General features: G+C 39.7%; 1 protein-coding gene across 3 annotated transcripts in view; it reads right to left on the bottom strand.

The window, feature by feature from the left end:
• Window positions 1-21,037, bottom strand: part of myo3a (myosin IIIA) — a 65,292-nt gene that overhangs the window by 30,613 nt on the left and 13,642 nt on the right. For all 3 annotated transcript variants that reach the window (XM_063483296.1, XM_063483298.1, XM_063483297.1), the window contains exons 4-11: window positions 15,571-15,675; window positions 15,362-15,461; window positions 9,101-9,177; window positions 5,683-5,828; window positions 2,700-2,765; window positions 2,405-2,560; window positions 1,990-2,031; window positions 370-463 (exon numbers count right to left, since the gene is read on the bottom strand). In XM_063483296.1, the coding sequence (XP_063339366.1) occupies window positions 370-463; window positions 1,990-2,031; window positions 2,405-2,560; window positions 2,700-2,765; window positions 5,683-5,828; window positions 9,101-9,177; window positions 15,362-15,461; window positions 15,571-15,675 (786 nt within the window). The remainder of the gene's footprint in view (window positions 1-369; window positions 464-1,989; window positions 2,032-2,404; window positions 2,561-2,699; window positions 2,766-5,682; window positions 5,829-9,100; window positions 9,178-15,361; window positions 15,462-15,570; window positions 15,676-21,037) is intronic.

The following is a 21,037-nucleotide window of genomic DNA, read 5'->3' as shown; positions in this document are numbered from 1 at the left end:
CTGCTGTAAATTCATAAATGTATCTCAATAGAAACTACCTATGCTTTCAAGGAGAAAAATAAAACAGGCAGAGATTTTCAGCTCTAACTCCCATCAATTCTCTGGGTTTTTTTCTTTTTCACCAGAAAATGTTTGCTGCATTCAATGACTTCATCCTAACTCTAACTTGTTATCTAATGTTGTGCAGCCAGGAAGGGGGAAAAAAGAAACTGTGAAAGCCTAAATAAAAATGCAAGAAAAAACACATACCAATGATCTATTTTTTTTTAAACAATTGTCACAACAAATTCGTTTTTTCACTTATTAGGTAGATATATCAGGTTCAATTCCATCTTTGGGGTAAAGATGCATTTGGATTTATTTTTTTACCTCATCTAGAACCTCAAGGGTGGCGAGGTCATCCACCTCGTCTGCGTCCTGTGTCTTCATGTGGCTTCCTTTTTTGGTATGAATACGTTCATGCCTGGAACACAACAATGACATCTCTTAGTGAGCATGCTCTGAAAAAATGAATGTTAAATTTTGCAGATTCTTCTAGAAATTGTGCTGCAAGCCCCACTACTTTGCAGAGGTCAGGAAAGGTCATTCACAGTGGAGCCTTTACTGGGACGCACTGGTCTGACTATGACTCTAATCTCAGGGACTCGTCTCTATTCAAGCATCTTCTATTTTCATCAAGGAAAGAGTAGACACAGAGAGGGATAAAATAAAACAAAAATAGTCCCACAGGGAGGATAAACTTCAGAAGTGGGTGAATTAAGTTTAGTAAACATATATTTTCTAGTTTAAGTAAATGTGTCTTTAGAAAGATTAAGTCTGCACAAGGGAATAAAATAATCCCACAAGATTCCAATTACCCATTGTAGGAATTGCAACATCAGCTTACAAGTCAGTTGTCAAGTGATATCAGGAAACCAGCAAATTTAGTGCTGAACATAATTTACTGAACAAGCTTTCAGCTTTATTGTTATTACACTTTTAAAAAGACAACGTGACTCTTATGTTTCCTGATACTTACATGTTGTTGATGGGGTTCAAGTAATTTTGTAATTTGGGGTTTTGTATGCATAACGGTCATTCCATGTCAGCTGACCACATGCTTCCAGCCTGACCATCCCAGATATCCTTAAATAATTCCAGGGTGATCTACTTTTAATAGGAAAACTGTCACATTTTAGCTTTCTGTGCCATTTTCAAAGAGCTATAGAACTGCTTAAACTAGGTCGCTCAAATTTCCATGTCAAATATTAGTTACTATATTATGATTTCAACAACATACAGTTTTAAGAGTGTAGCTGAAGGCTGTGGATGCTGCCTGTAAACAAAAATATCAATATTAAAATAATTATTTTGGGGAAAGTCAGGCAGAACACTATCATGATGTTACTGTCAGACACCAACTCTTTTAAAAAAAGTTGGTTGTTACTTCATTTGCATGAATTATTTTTCCTCTATTTTCAAGCTCTAACATTTTTAAGACCAGTCTGATTTGAGAAGTTTCATGGTATAAAGTACGCCTCATATATGGGATTCTGTGTTATACAATTTTGAATATTGGCCTTTCTACAGGTTAAGCTGCTGCTCAGGTGGTAGAGCGGGTCATCTATAAATCGGAAGGTCAGAGGCTCAATCCCTGAAAACGTTCCAGGGTCAAGTTCCAGGAACCCTATTTCACTGTATCTCTACTGAAGCATCATTTATCTGATAGGTAACGCTGAACACAAGTGAGCTTTTAAGCTCCTGTAGTTGATTTACAGTAAATATCATAACCACTGACAGCATCAAATGACATTACAGTATTATAAATTAAAACTCATAAAACAGAACAAACAGTGACAATAACATGATTTGAACATTAAAACAGACAACAATGTAAGAAGGGCAGGGTGGCAGTTGATGGCAAATACGTGTGCAATCACAACTACAACAAGAGCTTTGACTGAATTATAAAAGCTCCTACTGCGTCACAAAAGCATCCTCTATAGTTACCTGTCATTACTGTCTGAGCTTCTGTCTGTCTTTCCATGATGGCTTAAATGACAGAAACGGGATCGACATGTTATCACTGTACAGGGAGAAACTCACTTTAAAGGGCAACATTTTAACTCATGCTAAGGAGCCTACAGATCAAGTGCAGCCGGTGCAGGATTGACCTGTTTTTTGTGTGAGGGTGACAGGGCTTGTAAAACATCCAGCAAGGAGGGTAATTTGGATTATACTGTCGGCAAAAGCTAAGCAACAGCCTAGCATATAACAACCGCCGACAGGAAGGGCGTTATGTTTTAAGTTTTTCATGGGCTTTGTATCAAAATCGATCAAACACTTTACGGTGCGGGAGTATTTGGCTCATACAACGAGATATCGGGACAAAAACATAGAGACAAAAGCCATAAGGACACAATACCTTGTTTTTTCAATCACTCCAATTTGCTGGTTGAGATCAATGAGCTCAATCAGTTGTTTTTGCAGGATTTTCTCTCTGCCGACAGTCTGTTTGATGAACACATGCTGGAGCAGGTCTTGCACATTCGGTCTCAGCTCAAAGTCCTTAATCAGACATCTGTGAGGTGGGAGAACAAGCATGAGGCAGAAAGAGGAGTGCAATGCATTTCTCACATTCATATTCAAAGCAGCGGGTTATCTGTGTAAATATTTATTATTCACACAGGAAGGATAAACACACTAGAAGCCACACTCACTTGCAGATGAAGTCATTAAACTCATCTGACCAGAGCTCCGGCTGGTGGAGAGTAGGCGGCGGGTTTCTGTTACGGGAAGAAATGGAAAAGATAAATGGAAAGATAAGATGAGATAGGATTTAAGCGGGCAGGGCGGAGAACAAAAGGCTGGGACGATTCGTCACTGAGGGCATCCAGAGGTGTTTCTCTGGTGGCGAAAAGTGGCAGCTTTCAGCCATCAGAGCAGTGCAGCTGGATGGTATCGTTACAGCTGATTTTAGGAAACTTGTGTATAGACTCAAACCAGAACTTCTTAAATACTTTACCCTGAAAATGTACACACATTGTTGTGGGGTTAAACTTAACAAGGCCTCACAGCAGAAAAACAACTCGGCTAATTGGATTCCATGTTCTGCTTTAAGTACCTCTTTACAAGAGGGTTCCAGGTACTCGGCAGCGAAGTCACTGCTGTCTGTTAATGCATGGAGGCCTTTCGCACGTTGGCTCTGACAGCAAATAATTGGTCTAATGAGAGGACATTCGTCTCCTTTTTATCACACAACACAACCAATATAGACAGGAAATGCATCAGGCCTTTATTTTCAGGCTGTTCAGCTAATACTGTGATCATTAAAGTGTTTTTCTTATCCGGAAGACAAAGCGAGCTCTGCAGAGATAACTTGGGGTAGTTGCATTGGGCTACCTGAATAATAAAGCTACTTTTTAAAGCACTATAAAGGCTACAAGGACTTGGACTGTTTTCTTGTTTGTACCCCAGTTCACTAAAGCAATTTGTTCAGTTTCGCCTGCCAAAAGTTCACTTAGTAAAGTATCGGAGGCAAGTTTAAATCCTCTCTGTTACACATAGTGAAAATGAAAGCTTAGCTATTAACACCTGAGCACAATTATAATAGCACTTTAAATCTTTTATCCACTCCAGAGACCGAAGCTTTGAGCACAGATTTGACTTCCATACATATACTGTTGTCTTGGTCCTTCTCTGCAGTCCTCATTTTCTCTTCCTATTTAAATTCAAGGTTCAAGGTTCAAGGTGACGAATAAAGAACCTTGAACCTTGAAATATAAGTTAGTGTCTTCCATACAAACTACAGGGAGCTGCAGCAACCGTAGTAAACACAAGGAGGTTTCTGATGCAGTGCCAGCTTTGCAATCCATTTCATTCAGCAACAGCTGAAACTTGCCAACCAGCAGGTTTTATGCATTTTTCCCTCACAACTGTTGGTTGCATCACATCCAATATGGCAGACAGTTCTCAAGAAACCTCAATAGAGAAACTGTATTGGCTTGTATGGCATTACTGTATATAAAATACATTATAGTATTATATGTTTGCATGCATTGTGTCAAGCTCTTGTGTGCTGCAATTAGTAGGTAAAACTGTACTGATAAAAATAACCATACTAGTTATTGATAGAAAAATCAGGATTATAACAATCACAATAAAAATGAGGAATGGCTTCGGTGGTCTGCTGTTTGGGGGGGAGGGCAAATGTGTACTAAATAAGAGAGAGTGGATGAACTAATGCCCTCAGCGTGGCTTTTTCCAAGACTGCTTGACAAATGAAGCCAGAGTAGTGAGCGGGGGGAAGTGAGGAGTGTGAAGAGGGAGCCCGAAGCTCTGGCTGCAGCAGTCACATAGATTGTGAGAAAGCTGTGTGATGGCTCCGGCGGAGCACAACCCCCAGAGCAAACACACAGGACAGCCGTGACACAGCAGCAGTCTGTGTGTGTAGGTGTGTGCGTGTTTCAGGGAAGTGATGGACAAAGAGCTGTGCTGTGATGGTTAAGTGCTCTCACACTGAAATCAGGTGAAGATAAACAATTAGAAAATCAGCTTCAGCTCACAGTAGAAACAAAGAGAAAGAGGGGCTGTGCCCGCAGCCTCCCCCCAGCAGGATCATTGGGATGAGTGCCAGGGAGGGAGTATGTAATGGATAAAGCCCTGCAAGCAGAAAAAAGCCATTTGAACTAAAAAGACTGTACTTAGTGTGGTGACAGTCTGTATAGAGGCACAAATCACTATGTTGGAAGTAGGAGAGGACTTTTCTTTATTGCAGTGCAAGCGCTATACATTATGCTATCTTTACAAGCCGAGGAGTCAGATAATGAAAACATGCCCAGTCTTGTGAGATGGTCCGTATCAGGGCAGTGAAGAAAATATCATCTCATTTTACTTCTGCCTGGGGTGAGCTGTATCTTAAGGCAAAGGCTATTTGCATGCATGGTTCCAGCTTTAAAAATGGAAGCAGAGTGGTTATAATTTTGTAGTTTCCGATTAAATTTTATCTTTATTTTCTTTCAGAGTGTATTTGACGGTTTCCGTTTAGTTACTTTAGTTTTTATGACTATTTTAGGTTCTAAAACCTACAGAAAAAAAATATATCCATAAACTCATATTGAGTACTATCTATGTATTTACTGATATAGACTGAAAGCTTAATACTGTACATGCCTGTATTCGCATTTTCAAAACGAGCTGTGTTTTCTCAGCCCATAAACTGTAATTAAAAAGTCATGAAAAGTGTTTCAGACGACAAAACAAGAAAAAAAAGAAAAGATGCACAACAGGGTCAAATTAAAAGGGTAGTCATTATTTTATCACTCTGACAAAGTCATTAATCAGCTGTATCAAATCCAGGGACGGCAAAACAGCATAATAATAGCTTTAATCTGTAATAGCACCTTTCAAGATATCAAAAATGTAAAAACACATTACATAAACAAAATGCGAACACAGTACAAATAAAATTAAGTAAATTATTTCTATGAGAACTTAATTATGTGCAGGAAAGCTGTCATTAGCCTTGAAGCAGAGTCCAGTTCGATAAAACATTAAATAAGTCTTATTGAGAATCAAACTCATTTTTGAAGAGAGCACAACATGTTTTTGGTTTATTTGCAACCTTCAGCTCAGATTTGGCATAAGAACCAAATCATTTAAATTCATTCAGCACAGAATATGATGCAATTATGGCAGGTTTACCTGGGTATTTTAAAAAGGGCTCTCATTGGGTGGAGGTCAGAGAGGGGTGGGTCTCCATCTCCTAGCTCTATAGCTGTGATGCCCAGGGACCAGACATCACAACGGGCGTCGTAGGTGGAGTCCAACTGCTGCTCACATGCTATTACCTGAAATAAAGAATATATAACAGGTGGTCTAATGTCTGATTACAGATATCACGAGTAAAGCAATTAAATCAGGGTCTGCTTCCTTCTTTCAAAGTCAGTATTTAAGTTTTTTTAAATTTCTTCTTGTGCTTCTACACAAACAAATGTGAAAGAATATAAAATGTCATTAAAAAGTTGTGCACTAACAACAAAGGAACTAAATAAACTGCAGCAGCTCAGCCAAAACAACTTCCTCATTATCATTTGCTGTGGGCAGAACAGTGAACGCACACACACACACACACACACACACACACACACACACACACACACACACACACACACACACACACACACACACACACACACACAGTCCATCATCACTGTCCTGCGGGCAGTATGGCACTCAATCAGCAGTATGAATCATTCAAGATTCATATTGTTATTACCACACACTCACATATAATACACACATTTAACAGTAATCAGTAATTTGTTTTTCTAGATCTGAACAGGCAGAGTCTAATGCATGCAGACCAGACAAATCATTACCAGATAACCAATAAGACACACACTCCACAAAACCCCAAGACTTTCATTATTCCGTCATGTTCCTAGCAAACACACTTAATGAAAACTAAAAGAAATCAATGTTAAATCGGTCCTCAAGGAGACTAATTTGCAAAGACATGACAAACTGACTTTTAAACAGCAAAATTATTTCCAACCAACACACAAATATAGACACATAACACGGCCAAAATCACAACTCGACAGCGACAACCAAACACAATTATTCTGGAAAAGAAGCTCATCTATATAACATTGTGTATAACACAGTGCAGAAAAGATGCAGCTCACCTCCAAGTCAAACCTGCATAAGCAAATCCTCTTTAGAAGTAGACTTTATATAAAGCCAACGCTGTATATTGTCCCCAAAGTGTATATTTAGAAAGAAGAAACCGCCGCTCTGTCAAGTGCTTCTTGTCTACTCAGTCCACTCAGGTAAATGCCCTTTCTTAGACCTTTGTGAATAAATGTCTTAAACAAATAAGATTAAAATCCTTGAGCCTTAACGACACCACGTCATGCAGCACCCTGCATTTGCACAGCATGCAAACTTCATGTAAAAGCTATTTTGATTTAACAAGTGAACATGCAAGGTGATCTGGGGTGATCATGTATGCTGAGGCGATTTTATAACTACCATTAGGTGCAGTGGTTACAAAGGGAAGGTGAGGTGCAGCAGAGTATAAGTTTACCCATCTCATCCCCACGAATTCCGCTAATGACTCATCTAATCTTGATCAGTGTTGAGGTTAAGCGTGCAAATGGGTGGTTAAGAGATTCCTCTACTTGTTGAGGGTTTCCAAAAGTGTTGCGGCTTCAGGTTCCATGAAAAATAAATGAATGGTGTCTGACTGAGAGGCTAAAAGTGCATCTCCTAACATTCAGGTTATCTCTGTTTTCTGCTATGCCGTTGCTCCACTAGGGGTTGCCGAGCCTTTTTCGCGATGAATCAATTCACTGCACAGTCCAAACGTCATCTGAAGTTTTTTTTTCAACGTTATGCAATCTGTTTTGTTCTGCAGTGTGTTTTGTTTGTTGTCCCTGTTTCATTCTAAGATCCATTTAAATGTCTTACTCCTTAAAAACCTACTGGGGGCTGCTGGCAGTTGCTCAGTAAAACTGGTTGGTATTTTTGGTAAACTGAGACCTCCTTGCGATTGCTTTGGTCGTTAGCAGATTGTCATGGTTGCCTGTGGTTTGCATGCTAAGTTCTGACTTGTCTGCAAACACTTGCCAACTATTTGCTGAGCAGTAGTGAAACAGCAAAGACTGCAGCACAAACTGAAAATGGAGACAGTTTGGCACATTATGAAATGTGTTACTTTTGGTACTGATCCATTAAAGGAAATAAGCTTGAATTTCATGCCTGCAGTGGATTGTTTCAGGAGTTGATTCCCCATATGGTGAAATCTCGACAGGAATGTCATTCTCACTGAAGCCTTTAGAAGTATGATGGGGTGTTTTGCATCTATAAAAGACTTATGGACAGCCTGGCTGCTTGTTAATAATGCAGAGACACACTGTGTTCCCTTATCTGGAGAGCCAATTAGGAGGGGGAGTATGAAAGTCAAAATATACAGGAGACAAGACCAAATATGCTAGAACATGTGTGTTCACCTGTTCTCCTTGATATTAAGGGATGCTTAGAGCCTGAACAAGTATAGGAATTTCAGGACCAATAATATTCCAGTATGTCAGCTGATTCCTACTGTTATTTTAGACACATGATTTTCTGACTGCGTGTTAGTAGTATCTCTAGTTATTTATTATTTATTACTCAGATCAGCTGGTTGCTGCTTTTCTGGTGCTCCAACCATGGTGCCATCAGGGACGTTCCAAAGTGGCCTCTGGTGAATAAACTGTGCAGCATCAACATTCATAACATGGTAATGAGCACCTCTTCTTCGCTTTTAAAATTTTCATTAAGTTATGAATTATCTAAAAAAAAATGCTACAATATTTTCTCACTCAACTTAAAAGAAAAATGTAGATTACTTATTCTGAATTTGGACTTTTTACATTATTGGAAAATGTTATTTTTTTATTCCATGCAAGTGACAACACTTGAGGCAGTTTAATGGACTTCACACTGATCCCTCTGGAGGCACAGAAGGTGTTGCCGGACTTTTTTTCAAATACGCAGTAGCACATCCTCAAGACCTGTAAACAGACTTTGATGTGCAAACTCTCACCTACCACCACTGAACTACAATAACACTAACTTGCAATATAAAGGAAGCACAGCTTCCAACGCTGTCAATAAACATTGACAGTAGTGGCCACAGATAACAGCATACAAAAACTGCAGCTTAGTCCCCAATGCATTACTGAAGCAAGAAAAACACTACCATATAGAAACAGCCTTTCAGTCGGTGTCAGAGAGTCATTAAGAACCCCGAGCTGAGAGCCCAGCTCACAGCACAAACTCACATTAACCTGCTATAAAAAGAATAAGGTTCAAACACATACGACTGGTATAAAACGCTCAATTTTTGATGCAGCCACTTCTCTACACAAGCTATACATACTGTCAGTGCACTCAGCCATGATTATACAAGAGATGAACGATGGAGGTGGCCCATTCCACTTTTTCCATGCACATTGTATTTGACAGTGTTATCTCTTTGATGATTATTAACTGTGGTCCACTGGGATCTGTTCCAGGCTAATGTAGCAGAAAGAGACGAGGCTGCGGGAGCATTTATAGGCCACTTTTACCGTACCTCGGGAGCCATCCAGAAGGGGGTTCCCACCGAGGTGTTCCTCCTCAGACGGGTATTTGTCAGCTGGGCTGAAACACCTGCAGGGTAGAAAACAAGACTCAGTGGAGACAGTTCAAAATATCTCAATAACATGTTTTTATTTCTACAAAGATCACACTGGCAGGTAAAAGTGATGATCTGTGAAAAGGGAAACGGTGCACAGTAAACAGCAGGACGCGGCTCAAATGATACAGAGCCCAACGGCTCTTGAAGCCTGCGCTGATAGAGCTGTCGCTATAGTGACGATGGAAAAAAACAATACATACACATAAACATCTGCAGTGCTTTTTTTCTTTATCCAAATGATAGAGTGCCATGAATTACAAATTCTTATTTGACTGCAAGCGATTTTGGCATTTCAAGAACAACATTTGAATACAATTCAACTGTGCGCACGCTCTGGTGGCCGGAGATGTGTCACCTCCTCCCAGAATAAGACGCATCTGAGTGATTTATTGTCTGATGCTAGAGAGGCCCGAGTCACATTACAGCAGTCAAGTCAGAGGCAGATACGTTCAGCAGAAATGGGACTGCAGAGAGAAAAAGAGGACATGTGTGTCATTACGTGTGTGTGTGCTGTGTTAATGTGCCTGACAAGGAACATGCTGACCCACAATCGTGACTTCGGTCCAGTCCAGACAAATCAGTGTTACACCACACTGTGATGTATCCCAGGGCGGGCTCTGCTGAAGCAGCCGGCCAGCTCAAGACCAGCGACCGGGACAAAAGCAAAGCCTCGAGACAAAAGCAGCAACCCACAAACAAAAGGTGATGTAGTGATGCACGACATGCTGCTGCAGAACCACGTCTCTGTCTTCTACTTCATGTTTTTATATGAAGAATATGAGGCGCACAGATTCTGCAAAATGTGTTTTAGCAGCCAGACGTGCAACATAAAAGCTTTTAGGAAATGAAAGGGCAATTTGAGGAAATGTACCAACAAAACATCCAGATGGTGAACTGCATAAAAATCTGCTTAAAACATCAAAAGTGTGCAGACAGGCATAATCTCTAAGTAACAGAACAAAGCCATTTACACCACATGAATGTATTTCCAACCATGTCAGCAAATTTAGACATGGTGATGATTCTGCGCATCCATTTAAATGCTGTCACTGTTGGCGCTTGGGGGTTAAATCCAGGGGTGGAGAGAAATGCCGGGATGAGCAGTGTAAAGGAAAATGGTTCTGTGGCAAACATCAAAAGGGATTATAATCATGTGCAGGGCGGGGAGATGTAGGCATAAGGTGAACATACACACAGCGACAGTCACATCGTGTCATAAAACCACAAACACACTAACATCACCCCACATTAGTGAGGACAAACTCAGAGTTGTACAGGGATTCATCCTTATACACAAACTTGTACGTGTCTGTTATGATATATAAGGTGTGTGAGGAATATCAGCGCGTGAAAGTACAGGTACACAAAGAGCCCCCTATTAAAGCTCTCTCAACCCCTCTGTTTCCACTACATTAGCCCGGAGTGCAGCCTGGTGGGCCACACACTTAATAATCATCACAGAGATAATGCCGTCAATTAGAATATTCATGAGAGACCGATGAACGAACAGCTCTCCTCATTCTTCTGCTGCTCTTTTTTGGGTCCGTCTTTTTTTGCCGTTCTGTTTCTCCGCCGGTGATGAGTCACTGCGGGGGCTTTATCTCTTCAGCTGCTCAGTGTAGCATGCGCCCCTCCATACGAAAAACCATTAATCCCAGCGTGACGCAGTACCCGTGGAAGCTCGAGTTGGACCCCCCCCAACCCCGCCATTTTCGTCACTCTGCGAGTTTGTTTCTCCTCCTCCGTGACGTCACAGCCCTCATTCAAATCTCAGCTGTCAGCAGCGTACAAGCTGGCAAACGGGACGTCACAAAAGAAGTTGGAGCTACTTTTATAAAAGAGATTTCAACCCGTGTGCCTGTATACTCTTTGAATCCTGCTAAATGCTCTTTGGTGACAGATTATAAAACAGAAGCTTTATCTGCTCTGTTTGCTGTCACCTTTGTTTCAGTAGAATGACGCAACATTCGCTTTACATTTGTAGCTTTTTGACAGCTAAAAATTGACAGCAGAACAAGACTGTAGCCAATCTAGAGGCTCTGTGCAATTGTACTTGCTTATGTTCAAGATGGGGCAGCCAGCCTGTTGCCATTGCACTAAAAAATTTCACAGTGACCTTGCAGCTTGTTGTAATTGAAATGGAAACCGTGTAGTTCACATTGTAGCTACTAATCAAATAATCCTGTTTTTAATTATCCGAAGAACAGAAGAAATAAATTAAAATGCTTTTTTAAGGTCTTTTTGCAAAAACTGCCTGACCTCAGTTCATGTTGGAGAGAATGGGAGACAAAGATGGCGGTGCACCATGCTCTTATACTCTACATTACTTGAAATGGCATGAGCATGCAAAACAGGAAATAATTGCAAAAGCAATTATTTCTTCATGGCCATGGACAGAAACTCTTGCACTTTTTCATGACAGTCAGCATGAATTCCTGACTATTTTCACAGAAAGTCCGTTTTGTGTCTGCAGCACGTACGATTGAAATCAAGAAACCAAAGTATTTTTTATGTATTTTAACCCAAGCCACAAAGATTTTCTCATCTTGACCACATAGTGTTTAATGCTCAACGCTATGAAAGTAATAACATATTAAAAAAATAATACAAAAGAATGTGTGATGTTTATGATGTTAACTTAAACCTCTAGTGTGTTCAGCAAAATGAGTCACTCCACCAGCAACCCCTCCACTCTCGAAATATACGCATTTCTTTCCTTTTTAAAAGTGAAAAATATTCTTTTTTCAGGAAGACAAAATGAAAACGTCCTGTTCAGAAGCACAAATCAGTAGATTACAGGTTGTACTGGAGTATGCATGGAGTATATATATGTATAAAGTGCGAAACTGTGATTAGGCCAGAAGAAACTAACCACAGCACATGCAATGTGTTACCAAGAACCTGTCAAGTCAACAAAGGTTAGCAATGAAAAGCCTAACCCAGAGTGAAGATCAAGCAGCGACAAAGCAAGAAGTGTGATTTACAGGAGAGCTTGTAGTGGAGGACATGCTGCTGATTGAATAGTATGTAGGCCTGGGTGGTGTCATGATATTATGGTAGATAAGGGTTTTTCCGTAAAAGCAGATGTGTGAGCCAGTCAACAAAGACTTTTCACCACAAACCACATTCACTGTTCACACACACATTCATATGGCTCTTGATTCTGGGACTTTAAGCCCTTCCTTACTACCACACACACACTTCAGCATGTAGATTAGAGGATCAGGAGACTGACAGCTGTCTTTAAAATTAATAGACAAAATTAGGAATACAGTGGTGTCCCTAGCGACAACTTTAAAAGTAAATGGACCTTTTAATTTAGACTAATCTCGTGGGCTAAAATTAACAATATTTGTTTTTGTGGTCTTATTTATTTTTCCATACAAATCCTATGAATCTTGGTGCTGGCAGCACTGAAACCTAACAATTCCTGTAATGCATAGAGCTTGTTTTACTTGAATGTGCTGCCTATGATGTGAACACTTTATAGAATAATAAGAGAAAACTTGAAAGAAGACGATTTTTTAATCTGGCAAGAATATAAAAACTTAAAAACTATAAAAACTAATTATTATGTATGGTGCAAGGGGAGCAAAGTTTAATTATTGGGTAAACACTGCTATTTACAGCGACTGTGACTTCCAACTAAGCTTTTCATTTTTTAGTTTTGTGGTTTTGAATACATATGTTAAAAGGGAGTTTTTCCTTGCCACTGTCACCAAGTGCTTGCTCAAACAGGATCGTCTGATTATTGCCGTTTTCTCTGTATTATTGTAGGATCTTTACCTTAGAATATGAAGCAGCTTGAGGTGACTGTTGCGATCTGGCACAAAAATAAAACTGAATTGAATTGAACGTTACAGGACAAATGACCGATTTGATCTGCCAGGGAATTAAAATCGATAAGACCTCAACCAGTGGGAACCATCCAGTAGATAATGTTGAGAGATTTCTGTCAGGAAAATCTGTGGCTGTTCTTCCTTTAATCCCACACTTCAATATAAACTTTATTTCCTGTTATAATACAGCTTCTTTTAACATCTTCCCTAAACTGATCCACATGCATTATTTCTAACCAGCAACCACAAATATGGTGCGAACAGATAACAGTCATTCACAGCGGCAAATATTTATTCATTGAAGATAAGCTGATTAGCGGTGCCACTGCTTTACAGCAATTTTTCTTATACCTTAAAGTGAATGCAGTAACAATTTATTGATGATAAAGTGTCCCAACATTAAACATAATTACTTCCTGTGAGAGTTTCATGAGCTTAGCACTAAACACGGTGAATTGAAACCTGCTCTCTGGTCTAACCAACAATGTTTGTATGTAATAAATTCTTTTTAGAGATACGGTATCCTTCCTATCTTGGACATTCATTACAGGTTGAGCCAGAGAAACATCAAACACTTGATAAGATGTTCTTATTGTAAATAAGCAAGAGATGATATATCGCAGAAATAAAGGCTGGATGCTGTTGGAGATGCCAGGATTGCAATAACCTGATTAATAGCTTCAGACAATATGTGTGATATCGTCTGTGAGTGTTTATAGCATTTTAATTTAAATCAGAGTGATGCAAAAGTTGCATAAACAGATACCATTTAGAACTGATTCTTTGCTAAGTTGTCTTTCATGTGTAGACACAACACTGGTTCATCGCTTGAGTTAGGTGCTTTTTTTTATGCTTGAATGGTTCATAGTACGGGCTTAAGTGGCTTAACACACAAAACAAAAACAAAAGAAATCCTCTGAAAATGGTCAAAGAAAATCTTTGAAAGACCTTCAGAGCGATGGGAGAATTATTGCTCAAGTACAGAATTAGAAGAAGGCCTTACTCCTTGGAAGCAAAATATAAAGAAAATATAAAGACATGAGGGGTGACTCAAGACTTTTGCACAAGACTGAAACATTTTGTTTCACTTTAAAACTGAAAGTATGAACAGGTTACTTTTTCTTGGCTATGAATACTCCAGCATTTCACAGTGTTCAAGATGTGACAGCTGATTTTCAGCGTACAGCAGCAAAAACTAAGAAAGCAACATGTGTGGTCTCGGCCAAACCACCAGATCATACAGAATAATTTGAGAAATTACAAACTCATGGAGGATTGTTTGGTTCCTCTTTCAGCGTAAAGAGTTTTGAATGAATCACACTGAACACAATTAATAAATTAAGTAGATAGAGGTGTTTAATGGTTTTTTTTAGCTGAATAAAGCAGTGTTTCAAATGCAATAATCAGAACCAGTATTATAGAAGTTTTGATCGATTACGAGGGATGTTTCTCTGCCACTCCGTTCAGAATATGTTGTATTTGTAACTGTTTTTAGTTTTTAAAGCAAATACGTTCTGTATGCACAAATAGAACACACAACACACAACTGTTAAAAGAACCCAAGAATACCAGATCCTAAGATTCATCTCTTATCACCAGAAGCATAATCATATTTCTGTTTAATTATATGAATACTTATGTGATGCTTCTGCGTGCAGAGTTTGGACATCTCGATCTACTTCATCAGTAAACATCAAACAAACAAACAGGTGCTGAGAATCTCCATGACAGCAGCGCGAGGAGGAAGAAGCTGCTCTGGCTCAATATTAGCTACTTCCCATTCAAGTATCAAGTGATTCCATTAATACCTCCCCGCCCTCTTGTTCTTCTTGTGTAAAAGCTGTGCACTTTGCGCTTCATTGTTAGGAGAAGGCTTTTAAGAGAAGCCCACAATTAGCAGGACTAAATGCAAACCTACGCACAAATGGAGAGGGCGATTTTTTTTGTAATGAAAACAGGCAGCTGGGGGTTTTTTGGGGAGGGGTGAGTCATCTCCGGAAAACCATCAGAATCAATTTGCCTATCCTGATCCTTGAGCCCAGGAACAACAGCGAGCCTCATTTGGTTAAGAAATCGCAGTGGGAGCAGCAGCAATGTCTGCGGCTGTTTGTGGCAGAGTGGAAAAGTATAACCATCCACCACGTTGTTGGATTGTGTAAATTTATTCCAGCCTCTCAGGGAAACTAATTGTTGTCACAGATTATTTGTAAGACGGCTGAAGGTAATTGATTTTGTTAAATAGAGCTATAACATGTTTTTTGCTGATTAGAGGACAGTGATGCCAAAAAATTTTAAAAAGGCAAAAAGAGGCACATACCAAAGTCCACGAGCTTGATCCCTCCCTGCGTCGTCAATAGGATGTTGTTGCCTTTGACGTCACGGTGGATGGTCTTGTTGATGTGCAGGTGTTGGAGGCCCTGCAAAACAAAGAGGTTAACAGCTTCTTTTATCCTGATGAGCACCTGCCTGTAAAATCACCCCGTTTACTCTGGGGTACATCATAGTCACCCCCCCTCCAATGCTTACCATGAGGGACTCGTGCAAGATGTAGGCAATAATGGATTCATCCATTCTGTCTCCTCTCTTCAGCATGCCCTTGGCCAGATCTGTCACAGAGCCACCATTGCAGAGCTGCAGCGGGGGGGGGGAATCCACAAAGGAAAGAGGACAATGAGCAAAAACTCACCATGAGTCAGCACACGCTCTGCTTATACAATGTGTCAAACTCTGGGAAAGATATGCCGAATTTTCATGTGGAAACAGCACGGGGTGAAGCGTTTTGATCATAAGATTTCACAGTGAGAAAACGGGGGGATGATGCTGGAAGTAATTCTATCAATCTTTAGAAGCTTATCTTTCTCAGGCAGCTTAGCGGGAGAGAATATACATTTTGTATGCAGGGTTTAATCTATGCGGTGATGACTAAGCGGGCTCAAATAAAGCAAATAATCATATGCATTCAGACAAAGCCAAGATTTATATTAGAAATTATACACCGTTTATGGGACATTCCTCACTGCGGCAGAACACCTCCTCCCCCGAAAAATAGACTTTTTGTGTTTGTAGGTGTTTCCTTGCAGCATACAGCATCTTGATATGGACTTCACCGTCAATAGCAATCCCTCCCGGAAAATTACAGAAAATTACCCAGTAGGTTGCCTTGGCAACAACAATAACCCTTAATTTGGGTCTTTCTTTGGGAGATGCCAGAAGTGCATAAAAAATAAAAAGCTCTAAGATGTCAATCAGTGATGCTGGGGGTTGGAAGTGGACTGAAATGGCGTCTCTCTGCATGCGAACCCTGTTTGTAAACACAGACGCTGTTATTCTGTATGGTAAAAGATATCATCTACACATGCATCATCCAACTTTTTATGAGCAATTTTCCATCTTCACTCTTAACTGCATGCATAAAAAAACATCCTTAACATTTTCTGGTAGACGGGAAATTTCCATTATAGCTTTTTGTAGTGATCTCTTGCTCTTTTATAACTACACTGATTTCCCTAACTTGTAATTTGAAAGCAAATCAGCCTATAAACATGCAGGGTTGGGGTCACTGGCGAATAACCAGCTCCCTGGGGGCAGGTGTTTAAAATGTGTAACACGTGTGACAAAATGTTAACACTACCATTCACAATTAATGCAACAAAAATAGTTTTTAACGCACATTTCAAATGGTAGGTTACTGCAAGTGGAAGCACACAATGAGGCTTACAGTGTAATATTTATTTTCTCAGGGAAAGGGATGTTTACCCACTGTGCTGTGTAATTTGGGGTAAAGAAATAACTCCTTATAGGCATTAGATGGAAAATAATGATGCTAACTTACAGTGTCATTACCTGCAGTCCTAAGAAAAGGGTACAGCATAGCTCAACAATAGCACCACAACAAAAAGAGTAAAGTAAACATCTGAGGGCCCAAATTGCCTAACAATGAGTCATCTCTTTATAATTCAACCTACAGGGCTTTAAAAATGTTTGTGCTGACAACAGCAAGCTACAAAATCATTCCTTTATTTAAAGATCTCAGTGAATACTAACTAAATGTAGTTAATTTGCAGGTTACAAGTACATAGCATTGCAATTACTGATTTTATTGATTTATTTAGTCTATAAACTAACTGGAAGACAAAGATCTCATCCTCAAAATGCTTTTTAAAAATCCATCCAACAGTCTAAAACATAATAAATATAGATGATACGCTATTGGTATTCACATAAAATTGATATAAGCAGCAAATCACGGCATTTGGGAAGCTGGAAGTAATAAAAATTGGTCCATTTTCCAAAGCAGTAATTTTCTAGAGCATGGTAGAGAACTGAAGATGTAGACAAAGCTACTGATTTGCTGACTGACCAACGTTCCTACTCTCACTTATGGCTACAAACTGTAGTTGGTGGCCAAAAGAGTGAGATCACGAGGAGTAGGTAATTTGTAGAGCTGCTGCTCCTCTGCTCCAAAAGATCGAGTTGGAATCTGACTAGGACACTCCTTGGTGAGGTGTTTTGGGCTGGAGATGGTGACTCAGGAGAGGGAGGTCTGGACATTCCTGCTTAGACTGCTGCCCCTGTTACCCAGACCAGATAAGCAGCAGATAATAGATTGATGGGTGGCATTTTAGCATTAACAGCTTTTTAAAACTGAGCTAGTTATTATCGTGTCCTGATGCATGCTCAGTAATCCAGATAAGGAAATCCCAGAAAGTTCATTTTGTTCATCTGCAGGGGAAAAGTTTATCTAAGACTGAAATATGAGTAATGAAATGTGTCTCCCACAGAGAGCACTGCATCCAGATAAAAAGAAGCAACTTTCTGCAATTATTGTTATCTTATTTTGAAAATTCGTACTGTAATCTTGCATTATACCTGAACAAGACAATGGTAAAAGGCCCCTGGTGGTACCGGCAGAACAAGAGCCACTAAAGACAAAGTTACTTCTCCTTTGTGTATCTAGCATTTCCATATCTCTTTGAAACACTTTGTCTTTCTTTCCTTGTGCATTTCAGGAATTATATATCACTGCAAATACATTTTATTTCTCGTTAGTAGTTTTGTGTCATGTTCATTTGACTTTGTATCCTGATATGTTAACCTCAAATTGAAATGCTGGCCCGAGGTTGAAATGGTAACTATAATCTGTAATCCTTCTACGACACTGAAGGTGAAGCAATTCTTTGACCTTGACGATGCACTGGCATAAGTTTTCAATGATGTGCCTCTTGTCTGTTTTCTATCTGCCTATCAATCTGCCTATTCATCAGGAGCCTAGAGGACTGTTGCAGGATGGATGGCATGTATCTCAGCTGCCACATAGGAAGCTTAATCACTTCTCCTCTCGGCTATCAGACGTGCAGACAAACTGCAGTTAAGCAGAGAATACCGCAGAGGTTTTCACAGACAGCACAGCACTCTGACAATGAGCCGGGCCTGACGTCAGTCCACATCATTGCTGCTATATCACCTGTCATCATTAAATTACACGAGGCAGACGAAGGAATCCATATTAATGAGAGGTCCGATGTCCCGGATTTAGGTGAGCTAAACGTTAGTGCTCTCACCTTAGCCACAGCGGCCACATCAACAAGTGATCCTGGACATGAACATTAATTATTAGAGATGTGGTGAAGACTTAAATCTCTGCAGAAAGGAAACGGCATTGGGAATGTCATAGATGATTTAATTTAATTGTTTAACTGCTTAAATCACATTTACTAACCGTTCTATGAGCTTTAGCACAGATATTCAAACACCTCAAGATTACAGTTTCTTTTCAGAGGCAGAAATTTTAACACTGACAGGAAAACTTAGCCTTTAATGTCAATCATGGATCTTAATTTTAATCTATGACCTCTTTGGTGCTTGTTGATTCCTGTTTCATTTTGTAATCCCATGTTGTCATGCAAACTGGTCAGCTTTACTTTACTTTTGCACTTGCTGAGCATTATCTTGAATCTTTCATGTATGAACTGGGCTGCTTTGAACCATGGCTTTTGCCATCTTCCAGTTAATCTTTGACGTTGTTTAAGCTTTCAGCCATGAGCCCAGTGTTCATGCCCAATTAGAGGCTATGTTTTCACACTCTTATTAGTTTTCACTTGCTTTTTATCTTTACTCTTATTCAGTCATTATGTTTAGGCATCACAAATAATTGGCAAGGTTTAAAGTACCACAAAATCCTTGGTACGGCTAATGCAACAAAAACTGTTTGTTGAACTCTTTTTGTACTCACTTTTCAAGCACTTTTTTCTTGTGTTATAAATGAAGTACATCCCTTTCCTTTAGCATTTCCACTCCTCCCTAAAAGTTCAGTACAAGATGATTAAAAGAGAGCCTTTTGTCAATCAGGAAGTAAAAAGAAGGAAGTAAAACTCTCACGCTTCAGCAGCTAAATCTGGTTAGCTATGAGACCAGTTAGTAACCCAGTGTACTGTATTCCCAGTGCCAAAGGACACCTTTTCTACATTTGCAAAACCCCAGCAGCTTCGAAAAAACCATAGTATTTAACACACCGAGATCAGGAATGGGTTACTTGGTCAGTTTTTGTGGATGGCTTCTCATCTGCTCCTTTGCCTTATTGAGAAAAACCATGTTGACATGTTGCTCACTACTGAAGAATGTACCAGCAATGGGCTTCAAAATTCTTTTTCTTTCTGACACCCATAGAAATCATGAGTCATTTTTACAGTCAGAGACGATTCAATGGAGTTTGATCTTTCCTTGTTACACATTTTACAGATTTGGAAGAGGAACTCACCGCATGAAAAGATTTGTTAAGATTTGCGCTTTGTCTTGCTCATCATGTCAAAGAATAAACAAAGGAACACACTGAATATTGAGCGGTTTAGTCTCCATTACAAATGAGGTCAGGTGCTTGTTTAGTCATGTAAATGCAAGTAGTGCATCAAAGAAGAGCAAAGAAGTAGATAAAAGAAATGTAAAGATGAAACAAACTAAACACACAGGTGCTCGCTTTAGCCATCTTTCATTAACAGTGTGATTGCATACAAGTTTAAATTTACATTGTATTTTTTTAATTACCTCATTTATTGATGGATATACAGAGTTGCAAAAGGCTCGAAGAAGCATGTTCCCTGTGTGTGTGTGTGTGTGTGTGTGTGTGTGTGTGTGTATGTGTGTGATTGTACTTGTTTAAACGTCTTTGTGAGGACCAAGAATTGTCATTATACTTGTGGGGACCACCAATAAATGTGAGGCCCAAATGCCAGTCCTCGTGAACTTGAAGGCATGTTTTGAGGCTCAAAATGTTGTTTTGAGTTTAGGGTTACAATTAGGTTATAGTTCAGTTTAAGGTTAAGCATTCATTTCTGGGGGGTTAGTGTTCGGGTTAGTGAAATCGAGGCATTGTATCTATTCAATGTCCTCATTAAGATCTGAAAACAAACGTGTGTGCGGCATGCTGGACCATCTCCAGAGAAGAGCACTCCCATTGTTACCGTGGCCTTATCGTTTACACGGGGCATAATAGCCGAGGTGTCCACTTTCTGGCACCGTTTATCAAAAGGTCTGATAGAGGGAAACCATTTCAAAACATCATTGTCAATTAACGAATGCAAAGGTCAAGAGGATGAGCTTGGAGAGAGAAAATGGGTTGAAAAATCCAGGACAAATTGTTGACTTTGACAGGGTGTCCAAGTAGAATGAAGCTAGGAAAGCAAGAAAGGGACAACCAAAACGTTTTCATGTGTTTTCAGGCACTGATTCAATGACTAGGGAATTTGTGAACTGATTAAGGCTTACATCCAACACGTCCTAAAATGTGTAGGTTAGATTAGTTGGTGATTATAAACTAACCATAGGTGTAGAGTTCAGAGTGTGTGATTTTCTGTCGCTCTGTGATAGACTGGCGACATGCCCAGGATGAGCCCTGATTAAGTTTCCCCTGAACCTTCAAGTCAAGTCCTCGTGCGATCCAGTTTTTGTGTTTTGTGCCATGCTGAAAGGGAAAGCTGTATAGGCTTACTAATGAGAA

The sequence above is a fragment of the Pelmatolapia mariae genome, linkage group LG9 (genome assembly GCF_036321145.2).
Source record: "Pelmatolapia mariae isolate MD_Pm_ZW linkage group LG9, Pm_UMD_F_2, whole genome shotgun sequence".
Taxonomy (NCBI): Eukaryota; Metazoa; Chordata; class Actinopteri; order Cichliformes; family Cichlidae; genus Pelmatolapia; species Pelmatolapia mariae.
The sequence above is the reverse complement of the archived record's forward strand: the minus strand, read 5'-3'. Positions and strand labels throughout refer to the sequence as shown.